This window comes from Neovison vison, chromosome 3 (assembly GCF_020171115.1).
Source record: "Neovison vison isolate M4711 chromosome 3, ASM_NN_V1, whole genome shotgun sequence".
Classification (NCBI taxonomy): Eukaryota; Metazoa; Chordata; class Mammalia; order Carnivora; family Mustelidae; genus Neogale; species Neogale vison.
Genome location: NC_058093.1, coordinates 172,524,788 through 172,548,538, shown reverse-complemented (window position 1 = coordinate 172,548,538; position 23,751 = coordinate 172,524,788). Strand labels below are relative to the sequence as shown.

The window sequence follows — 23,751 nt, the reverse complement described above, 5'->3', positions numbered from 1 at the left end:
CTGGATGAGAGGGGGTATGACATAATGGTCAAGACCATAAGCACACAGTCAGACTACATGGGTCTGAATCCTGGTTCTGCATTTCCTGGCTAGGGCATGTTCTTCATCTTTTTGTGCCTCACTTTTTTCAGCTGGTAAATGGGGATGTTGATGGCTATGCTTAACTAAATCATTGTGTTGTTACTGTGGTTGAACACTAAGTACAAAAAGACATAACTGATACATTCTAAGGACTCAGTAAACCTAAGATAAAATCATCATCATCATCCATCTACCAGTAAGTGCATGCTTTTACCTATCTCACTCTTTATGCTGAGAAAGCCTTTCTATTCCCTCTCTTGGTTCAATACCACAGCCTTCAAGATCCAACTGAAACTTACCTCCACTACGATGTTCTCTCACCTCCCCCAAACAGTTCGTTATGCCCTCTCTTTATGCTCAACCATCTTTATACATCCCCTACAATTACATTTAGCACTGTACTGCATCTATTTTCAAGCATCTGAACTCTGTCCTGCAACTTAAATGAAAGCTCCTAAGGGTTAATGTTGCATCTAATATCGCGTATACTCCCCACCATATCACCTTGTCTAGTGCCTAATTTAACAGGCAGACAACACAGCTTTGCTGAATGAACAGATCTTTGTCCCCCACTTTATGAGACCTATCGGACTTTACTTTGCAGTACATTATTTTCTTGAGAGTCTCAGACCATGTCCTCCCCATTTTTGTACCCTGGAAGCACCTAGAAGGAGACACAGCAGACAAGAGCTGCTCAAAAATTACTTCATGGATCCAGGGTCACTGACAAATTCAAATCTTTCCCTTTAAGAGCACCTGCCATTTGTTCACAAACTTCTAAAGGGCTGGACTAAACAAGGAAATGTGAACCTTCACATCAAACTGTTTATTGTGAGGATCTTGAGAAAGAACATTTTATAACTTTAGTTTTTGAAATCATATTGATCCTGATTCCCTCCAGGACCCAAGTCCCTGTAAAGCAAAGTACAAGAGCTCTTTTCCCCCCAACTCTCATAACGTACTGACATTAGCAACAGATTATACTTTTTTATTTTCAGCATGACTTAATTATTTATAGTTTTAATATCATTCTCTACTAATGCCTTAAAATTAAAAAAAAAAAAGGTTTCTTTCAGTTCTGGTGGAATTGTCTTTGACTTATTGGAGTAGTAAGGAATTAACAGTTGAAAATCTTCCCAAAAATTTCAGTGAATTTTTAGAGCAAAAAAAAAAAAAAAGCTAAGCATAGGAAAAGATTTAAATAATATTTCCCCTATGTAAACTTTGGCTGGCAAATAGGCATATAACATACAGTCAATCTGTTTCATGACAAAAGTAAATTTCTTAAGTGAAAACAAAGTATCACCATACTGGTTAATTTGTTTTGTATCAGTTAATGTATAAAGTAAGTGTATTTCGCTTTAAAAATAACATAGATAAGTAACTATTGATGTTCAAATATAGTATGAAAGTCATAACATAGAACTTTAGCTTCTATAAAAATAGAAATACATTACATATATTTTACTTATTATGTATAATCTGCATAAATATAGACTAAGGGGAGTCCCCTGACTATATAATTGCAAGTCTTATAAATTTCCTCTTCTTGTTGTTGCTTCTCTGTATTTTTCCACAGTGAACTTGTATTGTATACACAGTTATTTTAAATAAAGAATGTACTTTTCATTATAAAACTAGAAATCATTCTTCTAAACAGTAAGCTGTTGTCATTAATTTAGATTTACTTACCAAGAGATTCTCCCCTGCCACTCCTCTGTTGTTAAAAACCACACATCTAAAAACCAGGAAAGTAATGTTTGTTATTTTTACACACGATTCTTGCTCACAATAATACATATTAAAATCATCTTAGTGGCATTGTTTTAGGTTACTAAAAGATTTGTAAAGATCCACAGATATGAGAATGTTTTACAATTTCATGTAAATGCACTAAAATATATATCCATTTTTCTAACTTCAATATGTGAGTTCAGATCAGAAAATTGTATATTGAAGTGACATTGAATTTTCCTATGAAAAGCAGAATTTTTACAATTTATTCCTATGCATATGTGTAGGCCTCCAATAAATGTTATTAAAACAATTCTAAATAGGGGTGCCTGGGTGGCTCAGTGGGTTAAGCCTTGCCTTTGGTCATGATCTCAGGGTCCTGGGATCGAGCCCTGCATCGGGCTCTCTGCTCAGCAGGGAGCCTGCTTCCCCCTCCCTCTCTGCCTACTTGTGATCTCTCTCTGTCAAATAAATAAATAAAATCTTTAAAAAAAATTCTAAATATAAGTCAAATTTATTTATTTATTTATTTATTTATTTATTTAACTAATCTCTACATCCGTCATGGGGCTCGAACTCAGGACCCCAAGCTCAAGAGTCACATGTTTCCCCCACTAAGCCAGCCCAGTATAAGTCACATTTAAATGTTTTTGCCTCATACTAGAAAAAAAAGTTCTCTACCTACTCTATTTGTAACATTAACAAGTATCTATTCCAATTCTAAGAAATAGCTATTATTCCCTCAAGACTTAACAAACAGAGACTAGAACTTCACCTGTGATGAAAACATTACCACAGGAACTGCAAGGAGCCTGGCATCTGAGCTGGTAGGAAGAGCCCCCACTATGCAACTGTTCAGTTGACCTCGGGGAGAAAAGACAAACTGTGCTTCCTATAATCTTGTTTGCCTCTCCTGGACCAATGGTCATATGCAAAGGGCTTAGAGCAGTGTTGGCTCATGGTAAGTATACAGGAAAGTTAGCTATTAGTAGCAATGGTAATCATAGTGACATTGTAGCCTTAATAAGTCATTTTGCATTTAAATTATTTAATTCTCATTTACCTTTCAGTCAACCAGAACATCAGATATGAATGTTTCGCCATCCTCAAACCAAATCCCGACGCCTATCTATAGGATTCTCTTTGATTGAGTGACTCCATATTCATGTTGATTAAAATTCATTTTGTTTTTGTTTGTATACTTATCTAATCAATCAAGGCCACCTAGGGTTCTAATCCCTTCTTTCAGGGTGTTGCTGATCACTGTATGGGTTTCGACTGCCCTACACAACATTCACAGCTAACTCTTATGGTGGGGGAGGGGTTAGGTTTCAATGTGATGCTCAGGCTATGTTTCTGTGAAGGAATCCTCTCTTTCATCTGAAGAATTTTATTAGGCCCAACTGGGGGAAAAAAGGGGGGGGGAGTGTTTAAAATATCTGAAATCAGGGGCACCTGGGTGGCTCAGTGGGTTAAAGCCTCTGCCTTTGGCTCAGGTTGTGATCCCAGGGTTCTGGGATCAAGCCCCGCATCAGGCTCTCTGCTCAGTGGAGAGTCTGCTTCCCTTCCTCTCTCTCTGCCTGCCTCTCTACCTACTTGTGATCTCTGTCTGTCAAATAAATAAATAAAATCTTAAAAAAATACATCTTAAATCAGAGGCATCTGAGTGGCTCCGTTGATTGAGCATCTGCCTTTCAGCTCAGGCCATAATCCCAGAGTCCTGGAATCTAGGCTCCCTGCTCAGGAAGGAGTCTGTTTCTCCCTCTCCCTCTGCCTCTCCTCCCGCTTATGTGTTCTCTCTCTCTGTCGAGCTCACTCTCCCTCTCTCCTTCAAATAAAGAAAATACTTAAAATTAAAAAAAAATTCAGAAATCTGATTTGAGAAAAAGCTAGAAATATTACATTTTATTGACTAGTTAGAGAAATATCTTAAATATACTCTGAAAACAAGCAGAAAAGTTGAGAGTAGGATCGGTCCTTAATCTTTACTTGCTAAAAAGAATGGTATGACAGGGGCATCTGACTGGCTCAGTTGGTAGAGTGTGCAACTATTGATCTTGGGGCTTGTGAGAACCAGCCTCACATTGGGTGTAGAGATTACTTAAAACTAAAATCCTTAAAAAAAAAAAAAAAAGAACAGCAAGAGAGACTAAACATAAATAAGATTTAAGTAAGCCACATGTACTTACTTGCATAAGCACCTAGGTTACACAAGAATTGGGGTTAACATTACTTGTGCCCTTGAACCTTGAAGCTCCCAGTCATCCAGAAAAGAACCACCTTTAGAGAGCAAACACTAAGTAAGGATAAAAATGGTTTCTGAGGCAAGATGTCTTCATGTGACTGCCACTGAGAGAAGGGAACAGAACGAGTAAGGGCAAAGAAAATGATGATCTGCAAACTCGTGAAAAAGCAGGCTGTACCTCTGGGATTTTCTCCCCAACTCAGACCAGGATATTTGTACTCCCCTTTAGGCAACTTTGAAAAGTAGATCACAGCTCTGCTATCTCTTGCTAGAGGAGGAAATGTACTGACCTCTCCATAGACCTTTGCTCCTAATGATGTTCAATCACTAGCTGTCATCACTGTACAGACTTCTAGCTTTGGAAATTGGGCAGAGAGATGAGGAAGAATGGAGAAAAGCAGCACAGAGGAAGGTAGAATGACGGCTGCCATTCTGTCTCTCTCTCCCATTTCAGTTGCTGACAAGTAATCAGCTTCTTCTTTTGTCTAACCCCTTTTCTGCCCTGACAATCATCAGGGAATACTACATATAAAGCTTAAAGACCTGGTTGTACAACTGCTATTACCAGGACATTTGATAAGCCTCTGTTAACTTTATATATCTCTCTCCAAATAATTTTTATAATTTCTCCAATATTTTTTGATCTGTGATTTTTGTCTTTAATTATCTTAAGCCTTATCATGTAATTTAAAATTTGTGCTGCTGATATATCTCCTCTACTTTAACCCTTCTAATGAGTTGGTAAAAGCACCATTACCAATCATATGTCTTATGTCTTTCTAAACGAAGACAATCTTGAATTATAACTTAGTCTGACTTAGTAAAGAATTCACAAGCCAAGGGACGCCTGGGTGGCTCAGTTGGTTGAGCAGCTGCCTTCGGCTCAGGTCATGATCCCGGCGTCCTGGGATCGAGTCCCACATCGGGCTCTTTGCTCAGCGGGGAGCCTGCTTCTCCCTCTGCCTCTGCCTGCCTCTCTATCTGCCTGTGCTCGCTCTCTCGCCCTCTCTCTCTGACAAATAAATAAATAAAATCTTTAAAAAAAAAAAAAAAAAAAAAGAATTCACAAGCCAAGTCTGCTCCTATATCGTCACACGGAATCTTAAAAGCATCTGACCTTACAGATCATCTACAAAATGTGAGAAGTGTTGGGGCGCCTGGGTGGCTCAGTGGGTTAAGCCGCTGCCTTCGGCTCAGGTCATGATCTCAGGGTCCTGGGATCGAGTCCCGCATCGGGCTCTCTGCTCAGCAGGGAGCCTGCTTCCTCCTCTCTCTCTGCCTACTTGTGATCTCTCTCTGTCAAATAAATAAATAAAATCTAAAAAAAAAAAATGTGAGAAGTGTTAAAGATTCTTTATTTAATATTTTACATAAACCACACTAAAATGCCTTTCATTAAGAAAAGGGAACATTTAAATGCAGGGAATTTTAATTAAATTGCCACAATATTTTTTAAGATTTTTTTTTATTCATTTGACAGAGAAAGAGATTAGCAAGAACAGGAACACAAGCAGGGGGAATGGGAGAGGGAGAAGCCGACTTCCCACTGAGCAGGGAGCCTGATGCGAGGCTCAATCCCAGGATCCTGGGATCATGACCTGAGCTGAAGGCAGACACTTAACTGACTGAAACACCCATGTGCCCCATAAGTTGGCAAAGTTAAGACCAAAAAGAAAGTGGACATTGCCAGCTTATTTTCAGCCCTTGATTTCAACAGGCTAATGGACATGATATGAAACATAGCTGAGTCTTACTGTTCTATGAGACAGTGAAGGGATTTCCTTAGTATTTGAATACATTAATACAACCAGTTATATAAACCTAATATAAAACAAATTTCCTATAAGTTTAGAGATGGCATTTACCACATCTGTGAAAAGCTGCACATTATTAATAAACTCCAATCATATTTTTAGAAGGGTAAAACAGTGACAGCACTTGCTGAACCAGAATTACTATCAAAGTTCAAAAAGCTGATCATATTCATTTAGCCACAAGCCAATCTTATTTCAATCAGGAGTGTCCAAAAGAAATAGTCTGTCAGCTATTCATGATCTGGATTCTGGTGTATGAGATCAATTTAAATATGCACACATAAAAAAGTCATGAGACATTTTTGTTTTGTAATAAATAAGGCAATGGCCAACCATTACTCCTTAGTAGCTTTTTTGAGATAAGCTATCAAGTCTGCTCTTTTCCTTGTTTTATTTTTTTTTAAAGATTTTATTTATTTATTTGACAGAGAGAGATCACAAGTAGGCAGAGAGGCAGGCAGAGAGAGAGAGAGAGAGGAGGAAGCAGGTTTCCGGCTGAGCAGAGAGCCCGGTGCGGGGCTCGATCCCAGGACCCTGAGATCATGACCTGAGCCGAACGCAGAGGTTTAACCCACTGAGCCACCCAGGCACCCCTTTTCCTTGTTCTCTTAATGCCAGTGAAGATCATTTTTGTTCCAGGGATATACTTCTTGGGATTCTCCAAATACTCCATCAGTGTCTCCTCTCCCCAAGTAATGCCTTTGTTATTGGCATCTGTGTAAGAAAATCTAGGGGCATGACCTGCCTTTTGCCCAAATAAACCATGGAGATTTGGCCCAGTTTCGTGCTTGCCTCTTTTTTCCATGTTATGATACTGGGCATATTTCTGAACCAAAGTCTTGCCCTTCTCACTATCACCCATTTTTATTTTATTTTTTTAAGATTTATTTATTTATTTGAGAGAGAGAGAGAGAGAGAGAGAGAGAGAGAGAATGAATGAGCAGGGGTGGGGCAGAGGAAGAGGGAGAAGAAGAGGGAAAGAATTCCAGGCAGACTCCCTGCTGAGCACTGAGCTCAATGTGGGACTTGATCTCATGACCCTGAGATCATGGGCTTAACTGAAATCATGAGTTGAACACTTAAGCAACTGAGCCACCAGGTGCCCCTATGTCATCCATTTTTAAATCACTCTTTGGTCATGTGCAAAACAAAGATAGCCACTCACAAGCTGTACATACCACTCCCTAAGCTCTCCCAAACGATTTTTAAAGTTATAAAATATAACAAAAATTGTTCTGCAAAACTTATTTTTCCTATATATTTTAGGTATTTAAATGTTCTTCTCAAAACAGGAAAATATAAATAAATAAACACCAAATAAAAAATAAATCTGGTATTAAGAACTCTGTCACAACAAAACATGTTAACCAGGAAAGCAGGTTAAGTCTTCCTTAAGGAAGGTTAAATAAAAGGCATAGAGCTACTGTAGCTCTTTCTCAACCTTTAGTACATGGGACATTTAGGAGCTGTTGTCTATAGCCTCCTTGATTGAGATGGCCAGATAGCCTTGAATCTACTTAAGACCAATGATCTGCCAGGATAAAGACATTTTATCAGATGACCTTAAGTAATTTCTAGCTCTAAGATTCCACAAATCTTTGAATCTAAGAACAGAAATAATAATCAGAGGGTGGAGTAAGAGGAGCAGTCATACATTATTATGCTGATTTCAAATAATAATAATGATAACAATAGATAACCTTGATCACTTTTTGCTATGTGCCAGATCATGTTCTAGACACTTTACATAAATATTAATACTGAATATTAATACTGAAATAACCTATTCATTCAAAAATTTATTAAACAGACTATTTACTGAACTGAAGATTGATTTAGAGCTTATAGGAGAAAAATGAAATATAAATAGAAGGCTCTTGGCCTCAAAGAGAGTATAATCTTGCTAGGAATGCATCGTGTTTTCAGTTAAGTGACTACAATAAATGTAATATTATAGGGCAGTATACAATTCAATGTCCAGTTAATGGTGTAGATAATAAAGCCTTGTGAGGTCAGATTGAGCAAAATTGATTAGGAAAGGATTCATAAAAAAAACAGATAGGTATTATGCTGAGACTTGGAAAATGGTAAAGATTTAAGAAGGAAAGTGTGGGATATAATATGGGTTAGAGGGAGCAATGTAAGGAAAGATGTAAAGCAGGGATGTATAAAATTTTCTAAGGGATGAGACAGTAGATCATCTTAGCAGAAACATGGCTACACAGAGTATAATGATAGGAAGTAAGGATGGAAAAAATAGGTTAGAACCAAAACAGGTTCTGAATGCCAGATTAAGAAAAGATGACAGGAAGTTATACTTCCAGAAATGTCTAAGTAGATCCTATTAGGCCAATCCTTCCAAAGAATAGCATCTAAAAGGTCTTGATAAATTTTAAAGGCAATGGAGAATGACCAAAGCAGGTAGAAACTAAATGAGAGTTGACACTTGAAAGAAAAAAGTGGCATTGGGTGAGGTTCTCCTCTTTTTATAGACTTTTGCCTGAGGGGAGGCACCAGTATTATTCGGCGATGGATAAATGTCAAATAGAAATGTTATTTCATGGGCTTCAGAAACCAGAAAACAGAGTTTGGTACAACTATAGCAGTTAGGAAATAAAGGAAATTTTCAGAAAAGAGAGACACAGAGGGAGAGTCCTAAATTCTGGGTGAAAACTGAGCCCATAGCTCTGGCTAAGCTTTTATCTATACAGATATGAGGCTCCAAGCAGTCAAATTAAGGATAAAAAACTGAAGAGCTTTCAGCTGCTGTCTACCCCTGAGGAGAAAGAGTTTGAAGTTTGAGTTTAGAGTTTTGAGTTTGATCGAGCCCCGCATCAGGCTCTCTGCTCTGCGGGGAGCCTGCTTCCCCCTCTCTCTCTGACTGCCTCTCTGCCTACTTGTGATCTCTGTCAAATAAATAAATAAAATATTAAAAAAAAAAAAGGTAAGATAGTCAATGTAAGTGACCCTGAGATGTCCACATGTTAGAATTAGTAGATGAGGATTTAAAGCAGCTATTATAACTATGCTAAAGGACAGAAAGGAAAATAAGCATGTAGTGTATTTATTTTTTTTTAAGATTTTATTTATTTATTTGACAGACAGAGATCGCAAGTAGGCAGAGAGGCAGCCAGAGAGAGAGCGGGGTAAGCAATCTCCCCACTGAGTGGAAAGCCCAGTGTGGGGCTTGATCCCAGGACCCTGGGATCATTACCTGAGCGGAAGGCAGAGGTTTAACCCACTGAGCCACCCAGGTGCCCAAGCATGTAATGAATTTAAAAAACAAACAAACAAACAGGAAATCTCAGCAGAGGAATAAAACCTATTAAAAAATGGAAGTTCTAGGGGTGCCTGGATGGCTCAGTTGTTAAGCATCTGCCTTTGGCTTGATGTGATCCCAGGGTCCTGGGATCGAGCCCCACATCAGGTTCCCTGCTCTATGGGAAGCCTGCTTCTCCCTCTCCCACTCCCCCAGCTTGTGTTCCTCTCTTGCTGTCTTTCTCTCTGTCAAATAAATAAATAGATCTTTAAAAAAATGGAAGTTCTAAGTCAGAAAAATACAATATATGAAGAAAAAATTTACTTGACTTGCAAATTACAGTTCCAATGTAAAGATGAAAGAGAACTAAAGATTGAAAAAAAATGAATAGAACCCCAATGTTTTGTGGTACATTATCAAAAGCTCTGACACATATGTATGTAATTGCAGTCCCAGAGGAGAAGAAAGAATGGAGCAGAAAAATATTTGAATGAATAATAGCAAAACTTTCTCCAAGATTGATAAAAAGACAAAAAATTCAGAGTCTCAAAAAGAGAAAGAGAAGTGGTAGGGGAATAAAGGAACAACAACAACAACAAAAACAGAAATCAAACACGAAAATGTTAAGTCTATATCCACCATATCAACAGTTATATTAAATGTAAATGGACTAAAAAATCCAATTAAAATAAAGAAATTGTCAGACTGGATAAAAAAGCAAGACCCAACTATATGCTATTTATAAGCAATATACTTTAAATATAAAGACTCATACTTTGAAGGTTAAAGTATGAGAAAAAAATCATGTAAACAGTAAGTATAAGAAGGCTAGAGTGGCTATAGTAATAGCAGATAGTCATCACAACCAGAGAAAGACATTTCATAATGGTAAAAGAGTTAAATTACAAGAAGACCAAAAATCACAAATGTACATAAGACTAATAATAGAGCTTCCAAATACATTAAGTACAAATTGACAGAATTAATGTAGAAACAGAAAATCCACAATCATAGCTGGTTTCAACATCCTTCTGTCAATAAGACAAAAAAAAGTAAAGGTATAAAGTCTGATTAACACTATCAAATATCCTACCCTAATTTACATTTACACAGCACTATATCCAATAGCATAATACATATTCTTTTTAAAAAAATGATAATACTTGAACATTTCCAACCTCACTAATGTCATAAATATATTAAAACAGATTAATATAACTCCTGTTCCTTTTTCTAGAATGTAAAGCATCAAAAATCAAACACAATAATTAACCAGAATATATTATTGACTGTATTACACACCCAACTCCTGATCATCACATAGTAATGGAGAACAGTGAAACATAATTCATAGTTCAAGAGCCTCATTTTCTTGTTTCAACTCTTTCCCTATAAAATCTATTCCCTGAGTAGAAAACATGACTTATTTGCCTGTCATATCTTGAATTTCTCTGATGAAAGAGTCCTGTGATGCTACAGGTCTACATTATTCCAACAGACAATAATCATGGGATTTGAGGAGCTAGTTCTCCCAAGCCAAGAATATGAGATACCAAGTAAAGAAGAGTTTTGAAGAACGATCGACATTTCAAAGAACCTAAAAAAAATCATACATTTATCTTTAACAAGGCTGTACAATTCAGTCTTAACCTTGTCATACATTAACTGTCTAACTTTGGTAAATTATGAACACTGTAGTTTTGTTTTTGGTGGTAAAATGAGCATAACAATATATCTCTTGGAATTAGGTCCATATAAATAAGACAACCTAAGTATAGCACCTGATATGGGGCCTATTGTGTGGCAAGTACTATATAAAAATAAATTTAATTAGAGTTAACCAAAATGGCAATTCTGGTTATCTCTTGCTGATCATAAGTTCTGAAAGGCCCTGTGAAATAAAAAATTAAAGATCAATAAGTTAATAATGAATGCAATTCATTTTTGGGGGGCATAGTATTTTAAAACCAGTAGCCACAAGCAGAAAAAGGGGTTAAAGTTATCCCTCATGTGAAGAAGCTGAACACCTTATTCAACTAACAATAAGTTCTCTTTCAGGAATCTCTTATAACATTTTATTAGAATTTTTTTCCCCATTAGCTCTCCCATTTTCCCTAACATATGAGTATATGTTGGTTTCTGATGTCCTCAGATTTTATCTTACTCATTTGAATTCTATCTGGGTCTCTGATATTTCTGTAGATTCTGTCAACTAAAGAACTAGTTAAACTAGCTTTCAGAAAACCCCACTTAGTAACAAAAGTGTTCTAAGGGTGCCTGGGTGGCTCAGTGGGTTAAGCCTCTCCCTTCGGTTCAGGTCATGATCTCAGGGTCCTGGGATGGAGCCCCATATCAGAGGCTCTGCTCAGCAGAGAGCCCACATCCCCCTGCCTCTCTGCCTACTTGTGATCTCTCTCTTTCTCTGTCAAATAAATAAATAAAATCTTAAAAAAAAAAACAAAAGTGCTCTAAGTTAATATTATGAACTAATAGGGATTATTCCAGAGTCACAACATTCTCTCTCTTTTTCTCTCTCTCTATATCTATCTATCTATCTATATATATATATAAATACACATATATATAAAATCCTTGCTGTCCTATGAGGTATAGTGAGTGATTTTTACAGAGGAGAAAATGGAGGTATAGAACAACTGAATAATTTGCGGAAACAGAAATGTATAACAGAGTCAGGAATTGAATCCAAGCAGACCTGACTCAATAATCCATTCCACTCTGTGGCTCTGGGCTATCTAAGCTAGTAACATTAATGTCTCTTTTCCAGAGAAGACCAGTGCTCTGAACAGAGTACCCTTTGAGTGTCAGCTCTGATTAAACAAAACAAAACAAAACAACAACAAAAAAAAAACCCCAGTCTCTGAAACTTTGTTAATTGAGCTATCACTTTATAATGGAATGTCTAACAACTAGTTCCCTAGGGAATAAGACTGCTTGCGAGTATCCACCATAACTTTTTTTTTTCCCCAGAAATACCATTAAATAAGCTGTGCTCTTTACCGAGTGCTTTCTAGTATGCATCATGTCATCTAGCCAGTCTAATGAATAATTAGTTAACTTTACTCACTCTTAAAATGTTAAAAGCGAAATTGTTTTAACAACAACAAAAAAAATGATTAAAAAATACTTTTAGATAAACACATCCGGTGTTCATTTACAGTGACTTCTTACCTAAAATACTGCTTTTAGACTGGGGAGTGGTCAGAAGTTGCCCTTTTGTTCCACTGCCTCCCCTTCCTTCCTCCCTCAGGAAAAGTGGGTAGCTGACCTCTGAGTGCCCTTCTGATTGCAGGAAAAGTTAAGCGTCACCTAAAACTCTGTATCTACTGGTGATATGCATCCAAAATACAAAATGCACAAGTCCAAACTCTAAACTGGAAAGCAAAGGAATACTGAAAACTACTTTTAAATCATCTCCCACTTCCAGTTTCTCTCCAGCACTAAATGCTGGACAATAGCATCCTTGCTACCGAGAGCTGGGCACTGCAGCAAAAGACAGAAGATCTTAATCCTGTCAAACCACATTTAAAGGTCCATGCTTTCCGTAAGTGGTTTTAGAAATGTCGTAAGTAATAAGTTTCTGGAAGCAAACACCCACAGTCTTGAAAAATACTCCCATTCCTCCTTCTGTTCTTCTCGAATCCTTCTCCTGTTTCCCTCCTTCCTCTGTCAAATTACAAGATGGGTGATCCACCCCTGCTCTTGTCTCCTGAGGTCATCAGAGCCCTCACAAGTTGGGCTTCCTTCCTCATTGCCCTGCTGAATCTTCTCCGATTTTGCTTTATCTGTCTTCATTCTCCTTGCCCTTTCTCTTGCCTCTGGCATCGCTGACCTGTTCCTTCCCTCCATAAAATGTCTCACTTGGTGTCTGATATTCCAGAATCCTGGCACTTGTAACACTGACCACTCAGTGCTACAGACTGCCAGTTATCTCCCAGGATCCATCCTCCTCTTCTTTCTCAGCTACAGAATCTCCCAATTTCACTTGAGTACATGGCTGCCCAAAATAAAGTTTTCACTTTCAAGGCTCTCTTGAGGCTGAGGAAGAACTGGCCAATGTGATAGAAGCAAAAGTGGTGCGCACAGCTGCTAGAAAGCATGCTTAAAGAAAGATAGTGCAGTCTCTAGTCTTTTTTTTTTTTTAAAGATTTTATTTATTTATTTGACAGAGAGAAATCACAAGTAGGCAGAGAGGCAGGCAGAGAGAGGGGGGGGGGAAGCAGGCTCCCTGCTGAGCAGAGAGCCCGATGCGGGACTCGATCCCAGGACTCTGAGATCATGACCTGAGCCGAAGGCAGCGGCTTAACCCACTGAGCCACCCAGGCGCCCCAGTCTCTAGTCTTTTTTCTCCTTCTTGGATGTTGGAATGCAGATGTGATAGCTGGAGCTAGAGCAGCCCTGGGTTATGATGCAGCACTTTCTGTTACTATAGAGCCCTGGTCTAACTTCTTTTTAAAGTTACTATTATTTTGAGTTTTCTGTTACTTGTAGCCAGTCCTGGTTCTCTCTAATGCATTTCTTCCCTACTACTGCATACTCTTTGTCACTTCAGTTAGACTGGATGTTCTTTGGGAATATAGGTTCTGATAAAAATACTTAATGACTGACCTAGATTTCAATGGATTTATTACATAATTCTGGAATGTTCACTCTTTTTAATACTAGTTGGGGGTAGAACAAAATAGTAGATGAAGGCTCTCAATAAAAGAGGTCAAAGTAGAAGATGACTTGGATGTTCTCAGAGTTAGTTTTTCTCCCTCTTTTTAGTTGTAGTGCTAAAAATTAATTCAGACCATGGGAAAAAAAGATTTAAGAAAACCAGTAATACTCAGGTACATAAATTAATATCTATTAGGCAGTGTTACTTAACACAGATTTTTTTTAAAGCAAATCTTGAATGAAAAGATAAGATTTCTAACTACTTTATCAATCATATGGGTGTAACTTTTTCTCCAGTCCTCTGATTTCTATGATGGAAGCTCCTCTCTAAACACATTCCTAGCCGCCTGGCCTTTCTGACTTGACTCATTCTCCAGGAGATGGAGGCCTTATTGGACTAATAAAATTTGGAAGGATGACTGGGGCTGGCTGGCTCAGCAATTCTCTTCTCCCCTCAGGGGCAGGTTTTTCCAGGGAGTACATAGTGTACTCAGCCAATGAAGATAGACAGGCAGGTAGATCATGTATTCCCCATTCATTTCAATTTGACTTCCTGATAAAGCTGCTACTCACAATGATCTTAAATGAACTTCAGCTTAGTTTCTATGCCATCCGCTATTAATGCTGAATTGGTGTACCTTAACAGAAAAGTTCTGTGTCTTTGTCAGTTTTCAGGTACAGGAAAAACAAATTTTTTTAACAGCAACAATAGTAAACCCTTATGTTTCACTTATCCACATGCCAGGAGTTAAGATTGCTCTAATGTCCAAGTCATATCTCAGCAGCCAACCAGCAACAGTTCCCTGATGACCTGACCCTCCCTACATGTTCAGCCTTTACGCAATACTAACTGGGGCTTGAAGGCAAATACACCCTCAAGGTATTGAGGCATTTGTACTGCCTATGAAACAATGCTGTGTTAAGAGACATTATAATACAATCTAAGCATTCCTATAAGGAAACTAGATATTTTTATCTTCCAAGAGGTAGGTTTGCTTGTACTTGCTTTTAAATTATAAAAAGTATTCTATTCTGATCGGAATGGAAGGTCTGGGAAGAAGACACACACATTCCTAAAGACCTACTTTGTTCAGGTCACTAAACCAAATACTTTATATATGTTAATTCATTTAAAGTGTCTGTAGTAAGTGAGAGGCTGTGATTGGTAAAGTTAAAAATTATTTGCCAAGGTCACATAGTAAGCAGAAGTTCCAAAATTTGAACTCAGACCCAGTTCCAAATCCCACATAGCTGTCCCCCATATTACACAACCTCAAAGGATTCAATCCAAGCCTTCTGCCAAGGTTCCAGATCTTTTTCTTTTTTCTTTTTTTACTTCAGTGGTCTTCAGAACTGCCTTACTGTCTATGCCTTGCCTTCCTATCAAGATGTGAAGTCTATTTCCCTGCTCTTTGACTCTGGGTTGACCATATGACTTGCTTGAACTGGAATGTGGCAGAAGCAACGTTATGAGAATTCTTAACTTGAACCTCAAGAAGCCTTGTAGCGTTTACTTTTGCACTCTTGGAACCCTCTGCCACCAAATGAACAAACTCAGGGTGAGCCTGATAATGGATGAGGGGTCACTTGAAGCTGAGATGAGTCATCCCTGCTGAGGCCCCCCATGCATGGAGTTGTTCTGGCTGCTGACCTCAGATGCATGAACAATTCCAGCCAGGACCAGGAGAACCACCCAACTTTGCTCAGCCCAAATTCCCAACCCACAGAATCGTGAGCAGAATGGCTGTTGTATTTAGCTACTAAGTTTTGGAATACTTTGTTATACAGCCAAAGCTAACTGATACACCCTCTCCAACTTAGATTCAGTGATCCCTTATAGTTAAAAAAAGGGCGGGATGGTCCTAAGGCCACTGTAAAGTTTACAGATCATTGCTTATTCATGTATTCTGCTACTTTCAAGCCCAGTTTAATTCACTGTTAGAGTTATTGAGACCCAAATAAGTTGGGTCTTCACAAAGCAGCTGACAGTGACCCTGTCCAGCCTACTCTTCTCACAGGCTTCTTGTGGCAAGGACAACTTCTTACAACTCTTTTATCTCCTCATAGTATCTAGCACAAAACTTTCCTTATATTATACATTCTCCATAAAATTTCTGAATCAACAGAAGAGATTTTAACTCTCAGGGGAGCTAGAATCTTCCAAACGCTTTGAAGCACAGTGTAATGATAGCCAAAGTCATAAAATTTGGCAATTTTTACAATTGATGGAAACAAGGCTTGTGTACTCACAACTCAGAGCTTATGAAATTTAATCCTTGAGTTTCAACTACATTGCTTTTAAAAGCACTTCCTAAGTCTTGGGAGGCAGCTCAGGCCAAGTATAGAATTCTCAATTTAAATATGCACAAAAGGCTTTATGATTTGTACTTTTTGAGCATGACTAAGTTTTAGCAAAAAATCGGAATCAAGCCTCACATCTAACTGGATGATGCTAAACATGGAATAATGACAAATTCCTGCTATTAGTGCAAATTTCACAAGAACAATAACTCTGGAATATCTATCAAAATGTTTGAGAGACTGTCAATTCATGGACAAAATGAAAGATCAGAGTTAACTTGTTAAAATTGAATTAGTTCCTGTAGTATTTCCCCATTTACATAAAAATGTTTTTATTAATATAAATCCCACATCGGTTTTTCACACAGTGTTTCAAGTTTAACAAAAGATACAACTCCACTTCAAATGCAACTCAGAGTGTTCCATTATAATAATTACCATCAGTGATAAAAGACAGATACACAAAAGCAGTACTTTTCACAATGATTTTGCTTTAAGATTTTAGAGCTGAAACTAAACTTTAAAGTTGCTAAGTCACTTGTAAAGTTCCTAAAGAATACTATGTCATCATTGACTGGACATTAGTTAAGTGTATCTGTAAACTCAGGTGGACAGAAGAGGCATGGATCACTTTTGGAAAAATAAGTCTCACCTACAACCTGATTCTGAACATTTTCTACATTTGAGATCTGAGCCAATGATACAAGATCAGTGGATTCAGGGCTCAAATACGGAATAAGACATGAGCTTCTCATTTCATTAGTAGTAGACACTCAGCAGATTAGATTCATGCATCTAAAATCTGCTGAGTGTCTACAGGGCTAAGTGCTATTTCCTATGAGATGATTCAGTTATGCACCTTCCTGGGGGAAAAAAGAAAGGCAAAAGAGGAAGCAGAGAAAAATAATAATCTAGGGAATTGTTTAATTCATGCAAAATAAAACAAATATTTCTGAAACAAACATACAGGTAGATTTGTGCTTCATTTAGGACAAATTATGTGAAAAATGGAATAAATTTTTTACTGGTACCTGTATCCCAGTTCTTCACTAAGATGGATCATATGAAGGATATACGATTCCTTGCTTGTTCCAGTGAGTCCAGGTAACAATAAGATAGTAGGTCTGGTGGTGGTATCCATATAACATTTACTGTTAGAATTATCAAACCAGTCCAGCGAAATCTGTCCTCCATCTGCAGTTTTAATAAGTTCACTGGAAAGAAATAAAAGAAATGAAATACTCATTAAGTGTTTCAAGTCATGTTTTAATATTAGTGTCTTAATTTTATAAATCTATGACGTGATTTTATCTGAAAAGAACTTTTTTACAGCATTCACTAACACACACTTTTATCACTTTCTTTTATTACAAGAATGATACGAGATTAGTACCAGAAAGTATTTCCAGCAACACCACAAAAAGGCAGCATATAAAAATGAGCTAGAAGGACTTCACATATTTATCTTAATCATTTCCTCATTACTCTAAAATATCCAGCATTTAACCCCTATTTGATTGAGGTCACCCAAATAATTCGTCAGGGAGTTATGAATTAGTAAATTGCTGATCTGCTCACTGCTCTGGCCCTTTGACTCAATAATGCAGTCTTCCCACAGAGTATATTATAAAATTTCCTTCTTAAATATTTTAAAGTACTTCTTACACTGTGTCTATGAACTTAAAGAATTTTCCCAAACAAATAGTGAACGTTCCAGGCAACAAAAGGAGCTCGAGAAAGACTAGATGACTCAGGGAAATTAGTATCAGACACTATCAATATCTCCTGGTTACTGATAAATTCTGGACCATATCTTTAACACCTCAAGGATATTAGCATCAAGAACCCATTTGCTTATTAACATGAAGTCCTTTTATAGGAGTCCATCATGCAAAATCCAAATTAATTGGCATGATTCTCCAACCCATTCCCACTCCCAGCATCAGTGAATTGATACATATCGTCAAAGGATCCAGGTTCTCAGGATCCAGATGCACGCCAAACTGGAAAAAAGTAAACCTCAAACACTTCTCTAGAAATAAACCGGTTACATCAAGGCACGCGCGCGCACACACACAGAAACACATGCGCGCGCGGTGAAAGATAATACCTGAATATTTTCCTGTAACTGAGTGGTTTTGCGGAGTGGGGGGACAAACCTTCCTTTTTCAATCCCCTTTCTTTTCTAAATGCTTACTGGCCAAAGGTTAAACAAGGACTGGGAGTATGCAAACAAAACAAAACAAAACAACCCCCCCCAAAAAAAACCAAAACAAAAACCCCTGTGGTTTTGAAGACATGACTGCAAATGTAAATATACTTACTTCCTGTACTGCACCGATGGCTTAGAAGTGATGAAAGGTCTCAGGAGTGTCTGTCCTCGACTCTCCCAGCACCAGACCGTCGGGTAGTACGTTTCTGTCACCACAGGACAGTGGTTCTGGAGGAAGCGGCTGAAGCTCTCACCCCCCGTCACTAACTGGGGCTTCTGCGGGGAAAGCCAGTATTATAGTTAAGGGTCCAGAACAAAGTTTCCGCAAACCAGAAACGACTGACTGGCCCATCGCGCGCGCGCTCCCTCCGATTACATCTCCTTCAAGAAGCCTGACACAAAGAATTCGCAGTCACATCGGACTTAAAGAGTGATTTAACCAAACGCTTCGAGAGGAAAGCAAGAGTTAAAGGAGTCATTTTTCAGAAGTGCTACAGCATTGCCAGGCTAGCGAATGGTGACGGGGCAGTACCCTGGCGCCTGGGTCAGCCGGGTCCTTGCTGCTGTCCGAGGACCCAGGCCGGACCCCCAAGAGCGAGCCCCCTTTCCCGCCCGCGCTCATAAGGGCGTCCATCAGATGCCGGGAAAGGGCAACAACTTGGGAGCAGCAGCACTCTCGCCTCCAGGACGGCCCTTGCCAAACGCGCCTGCGGCGACAGTTCCAGCTCGGCCGGCTGCGGTCGCTCCCGGGAAAGCTCCCCGCGGCCCCCGCCCCCGCGCCCGCGCCAACCCCTGGCTCACCTTGGCGATGCTGCTCAGGTAATAGCAGGCGTAAGCGACGCTGAAGCCCAGGATCAGGGATAAGCCCACTCCCGAGCCGAAGAACCCAACCCGGACTTGGTGCTCCAGGTAGAGGAAGAGCTCCCTGGAGAGCATCCGCAGGTCCATCGCTAAGCGCTGCATGGCCCTGCGGTGGGAGGCCAGTCGGCCGGCGCGCCACCGAAAGCGGCCGCGGCACCGCCGGGGACCCTGGACCAGAGCGTCTCTAGCCCGGCAGAGCGCAGCTTCCGCCAGCGGGCGCGGCCGAGCTGCCCGGGGAGGCGTAGCACCGCTGCTGGACGCCGCGGGCTCCGCCCCAGCTTCCCCGGAGCCGCCCCCACCGTCAGCCACTCAGGAACCTTCCAGAGGAGCGGATCCAAGCGCTGCCACAGTGGGGGCGGACCGGGTCTGCCGGTCAGGTTGCAGCTATCCTGGGTGACCCCCGAAGGTGGGCAGAGATCGAGTGCAGAGTTTGGAGAAGGAAATGGGCCTGGCAGTGCGCATTCCGGTCCCTGACCCGGCACCAGCTCCAGTGACCTTGACCGATTCCGCACGGCGGGGGGTTTCGTTTCACACTGTAAACTAGAGATTTAGGGTGCTTCGGAAAAAAAAATTGGGTGTGTGTGTGAATGCCAAATATATGTCAGTAGAATGCGCTACCTAGGGGGAAAAATCCTCCATCCCCCAGAAAGTTGTGTTTCCCCTGAACACTATCAAAAAAGAAAAGATCCTCTATAAACATTCAATAATGAGGCTATTCATACTTTAAATCTCTCTGAATCCTTTTAGTTCCTTAGGTATGCCTTAAATGAGAAGTGGTTACCAAAAATAAATACGGAGATCAAGCAAACGAATGGGGATTCAAAAATTCTTAAAGCCTGTTTTTGTTTCGTTTGTGCTTTGAACTTGAAGACTTACAGAAATCCACAGTTACTTAACGTAGGGACCAGAAACCATTTATGAAGTAGGTTTTCCTAGGCTTATTTATGGCAACACGACTAAACCGGAAGATAGAGGCATTTAAAAGGGCTAGAAGATTTAACAGTATATTATTACGAACTCCTCCCACCTAGAGGTACCAAGAGTGGCAAGACTTAAATAGGCCAAAAGAAAAAGGTAAAGCCTGTAGAGACTGAAAAATTTCACAGGATTGTAAATTAATCATAGAAATTAGGGGCGCCTGGGTGGCTCAGTTGGTTGGACGACTGCCTTCAGCTCAGGTCATGATCCTCGAGTCCGGGGATCGAGTCCCGTATCGGGCTCCCAGCTCCATGGGGAGTCTGCTTCTCCCTCTGACCTTCTCCTCACTCGTGCTCTCTCTCACTGTCTCTCTCTCAAATAAATAAATAAAATCTTTAAAAAAAATCATAGAAATTAGTGATAGAAAAGTGGGATGGGCCAGAAGTGAGCAACATCCTTGGCCTTGATTTGGTCACTGTAACTTGATGGTTGCCAGCACCCAGAAAAATTTCGTTGCATTCACTGAGCCTGTTTTTGTTTTTGTTTATAACGTGTAGAATAATAATTTCTACTTTATAGAGTCTTTGGGATACCTAAATTAAATAAGGTACATACTCTTGCCCTAAGCATATGTAATTCTTTTTCACTCACTGGTTCTTGCATTTGAGCACACCCAGAAAACACAAATACACATGCTGGTTGCCATACTTGACAGTGTGCATGCAACATTCTTTATAATGCCTGCACCCACCTTCTGCCCTGCCTACCAATAAATACATATATATTTTATTTTGCTTTAGTGTAAGGTGAAAATACCATAAAATACTTCATTAGCATCATGATGTGTAGAAAGTTGCTGACCTGGGAGTAAACAACTCTGAACTCATCCACTAAACTTAAGCAAACCATTTACTCTTTTGGAGCCTCCATTCTCTGTCTATAAAATAAGATGGAAGTTGGAAGATATCAAACTCTCTTCCCTGTTAGAAGAACATTCACAAACTTCCTTAAGAACTATTCCAGTTTAGATGAGGAAATGAGAGTTCAGACCCTAACCTGACCACCAATAACTTCCTCTGCCTGGTGTCTAGGCCTGTGTATAATTCCTTCTCCTTGAGTGCAGATAGGACCAACGACTTATTTCTAACTAATAGAATATAGTAGAAGTGATGAGATGTCATCACTTCTGTGATTGCTTTCTGTTATGTGACTCTAGCTCAGCAGAGTGGAGCTAAAAGGCTCTCCTGCCACCTTGAGGAAGCAAACAGCCATTTGAACTGCAGATGGAGAGGACCCCGTAACAGGGAACTAGTGGTGGCCTCCATGGGGGAGCCTCTAGGTGACATCCAACAAAAAGATAGGGTCTTTAGTCCTACAACTGCAAGGAAATGAATTCTGCCAACGCCTTGAGTAAGCCTGGAAGCAGATTCTCCTTCAGTCAAGCCTCCAGATGAAAACAGCCTGTCCAATATCTTAACTACCACCTTGCGAGACCTGGAGCAGAGCCCCAGTCGAGTTGTGCCTGGGGCCCCTGATCCAGGGCAATTGTCAGATAGCAAATGTGTTGCTTTAAGCTGCTAAATTTGTGGCGATTTGTTATGTAGCAATAGAAAACTAACAGAATATGTAAAAGTCCTACAAAAGCATTCAAATATTAATAAATATAAGTGGCTCGGGGCGCCTGGGTGGCTCAGTGGGTTAAGCCGCTGCCTTCGGCTCAGGTCATGATCTCAGGGTGGTGGGATCGAGTCCCGCATCGGGCTCTCTGCTCAGCAGGGAGCCTGCTTCCTCCTCTCTCTCTCTGCCTGCCTCTCTGCCTACTTGTGATCTCTCTCTGTCAAATAAATAAATAAAATCTTAAATAAATAAATAAATATCAGTGGCTCATTTTTGTTTACCAATGTACAGTTGATCCTTGAGTAACATGGGGCTTTAAGGCGACAACCCGGGCACAGTCAAAAATCTGTATAAGGTTTTTTTTTTTAGATTTTATTTATTTATTTGACAGATAGAGCATAAGCAAGGCAGAGTGGCAGAAAGAGGGAGAGGGAAAAGCAGGCTCTCCACTGAGCAGGGAGCCCCATGTGGGGCTTGATCCCAGGACTCTGGGATCATGAGCCAAGCCGAAGGCAGCTTCTTAACTGACTGAGCCACACAGGTGCCTCTGTATATAACTTCTGACTCCTCAAAAACTAAATAACCTACTATTGATGGAAAGCCTTACTGATAACATAATTAATTAACATATTTTGTTTATTATATGTATTGTATACTATATTCTTTTGTGTGGAGTTTTTAAAAAGATTTTATCTCTTTATTTGTGAGAGAGAGACAGAGATAGCTAGAGAGAGCACTAGTGGGGAGGCTCCCCGCTGAGCAGGGAGCCCAGTGCAGGGCTCCATCCCCAGGACACTGGGATCATGACCTGAGTCGAAGGCAGACGCTTAACCAACTGAGCACACAGGCACCCCCCCCTTGAGATTTTTAATTATTTTCTTTATACATCTCCTTAATTAATTGTCACAATGAACATTTATTACTTTAAAAAAATTTTTTTTAAAGATTTTGTTTATTTATTTGACAGAGATCACAAGCAGGCAGAGAGGCAGGCAGAGAGAGAGAGGAGGAAGCAGGCTCCCTGCGGAGCAGAGAGCCCAATGCGGGGCTCGATCCCAAGATCCCGGGATTATGACCCGAGCTGAAGGCAGAGGCGTTAACCCACTGAGACACTCTGGCGCCCCCATTTATTACTTTTTAAACAATAAAAAAGTCATTTAAAAACATACAAAATTAATTGTAAAGGAATAAATCATGTGAAAAGATATATAACTAAAATCAGGAAAGGTCAAATATTCTAAGATGAAATGGAAAACAAGTTTTAAATAAGAAAACATCTCAGGGTGCCTAGCTGGCTCAGATAGTTAAGTATCTGCCTTTGGCCTGGGTCATGATCCCAGGCTCCTGGGATCGAGCCCCATGTCAAGATCCCAGCTCAGTGGGGAGTCTGCTTCTCCCTCTGCCTCTGCCTCTGTCTCTCCCCCTGCTTGTGTTCTCTCTCTCAAATGAATAAATAAAATCTTTAAAAGAAAAATGGGAACACATCTTTGCAAATTGTGCATAATATACCCTGATTTCTTTTATAGGGAAATGGAATTTAGAAACCAAGATATGGGCACTTGGTGCCCACTAAGCACTGATGTGTTCTTTGCTACTGGGATATCATTGTGTCTAGTTAATCTCAGTTGACTAAGCTAGGTAATATATCTATGTATACTAACCCATACTAACATACATCTACTTATATCTGTATCTATATCTATAGTTGTTTTTGTATCTATCCATCTGCATGTTTTTAAAGATTTTATTTATTTGAGAGAGAGAGAGCGTGCACAAGCAGAGAGGGAGATCAGGAAGATAGGGAGAAGCAGGCTCCCTGCTGAGCAGAGAGCCTGATGCGGGACTTGATCCCAGGACCCTGGGATCATGACCTGAGCCAAAGGCAGAAGCTTAACCGACTGAGCCACCCAGGTGCACCTATCCACCTGTATTTACATTAAGCGAAGGAGGAGTTCAGAAAAAGACGAGCTTTTTAATATCAACTCCCTGAGGGGTTTTAGGAGGAATTAAATCTCTTGATTAGTAATATTTC

At 39.7% G+C, this 23,751-nt stretch overlaps 2 protein-coding genes across 2 annotated transcripts in view; both read right to left on the bottom strand.

Moving 5' to 3' along the window:
* Window positions 1-19,376, bottom strand: part of ABHD3 (abhydrolase domain containing 3, phospholipase) — a 42,765-nt gene extending 23,389 nt beyond the window's left edge. Inside the window, exons 1-4 of the mRNA XM_044243295.1 lie at window positions 19,125-19,376; window positions 18,436-18,599; window positions 17,143-17,325; window positions 1,774-1,819 (exon numbers count right to left, since the gene is read on the bottom strand). Coding sequence (XP_044099230.1) covers window positions 1,774-1,819; window positions 17,143-17,325; window positions 18,436-18,599; window positions 19,125-19,286 — 555 coding nt within the window. The 5' untranslated portion in view covers window positions 19,287-19,376. The remainder of the gene's footprint in view (window positions 1-1,773; window positions 1,820-17,142; window positions 17,326-18,435; window positions 18,600-19,124) is intronic.
* On the bottom strand, window positions 6,164-6,736 carry LOC122902991 (cytochrome c-like). Its single transcript, XM_044243296.1, has 2 exons — window positions 6,466-6,736; window positions 6,164-6,250 (listed from the first exon to the last, which is right to left on the bottom strand). Exons 1-2 carry the CDS (start codon window positions 6,734-6,736, stop codon window positions 6,210-6,212), a joined length of 312 nt encoding a protein of 103 aa, XP_044099231.1. The 3' UTR covers window positions 6,164-6,209.
* Window positions 19,377-23,751: the final 4,375 nt, after the last annotated feature.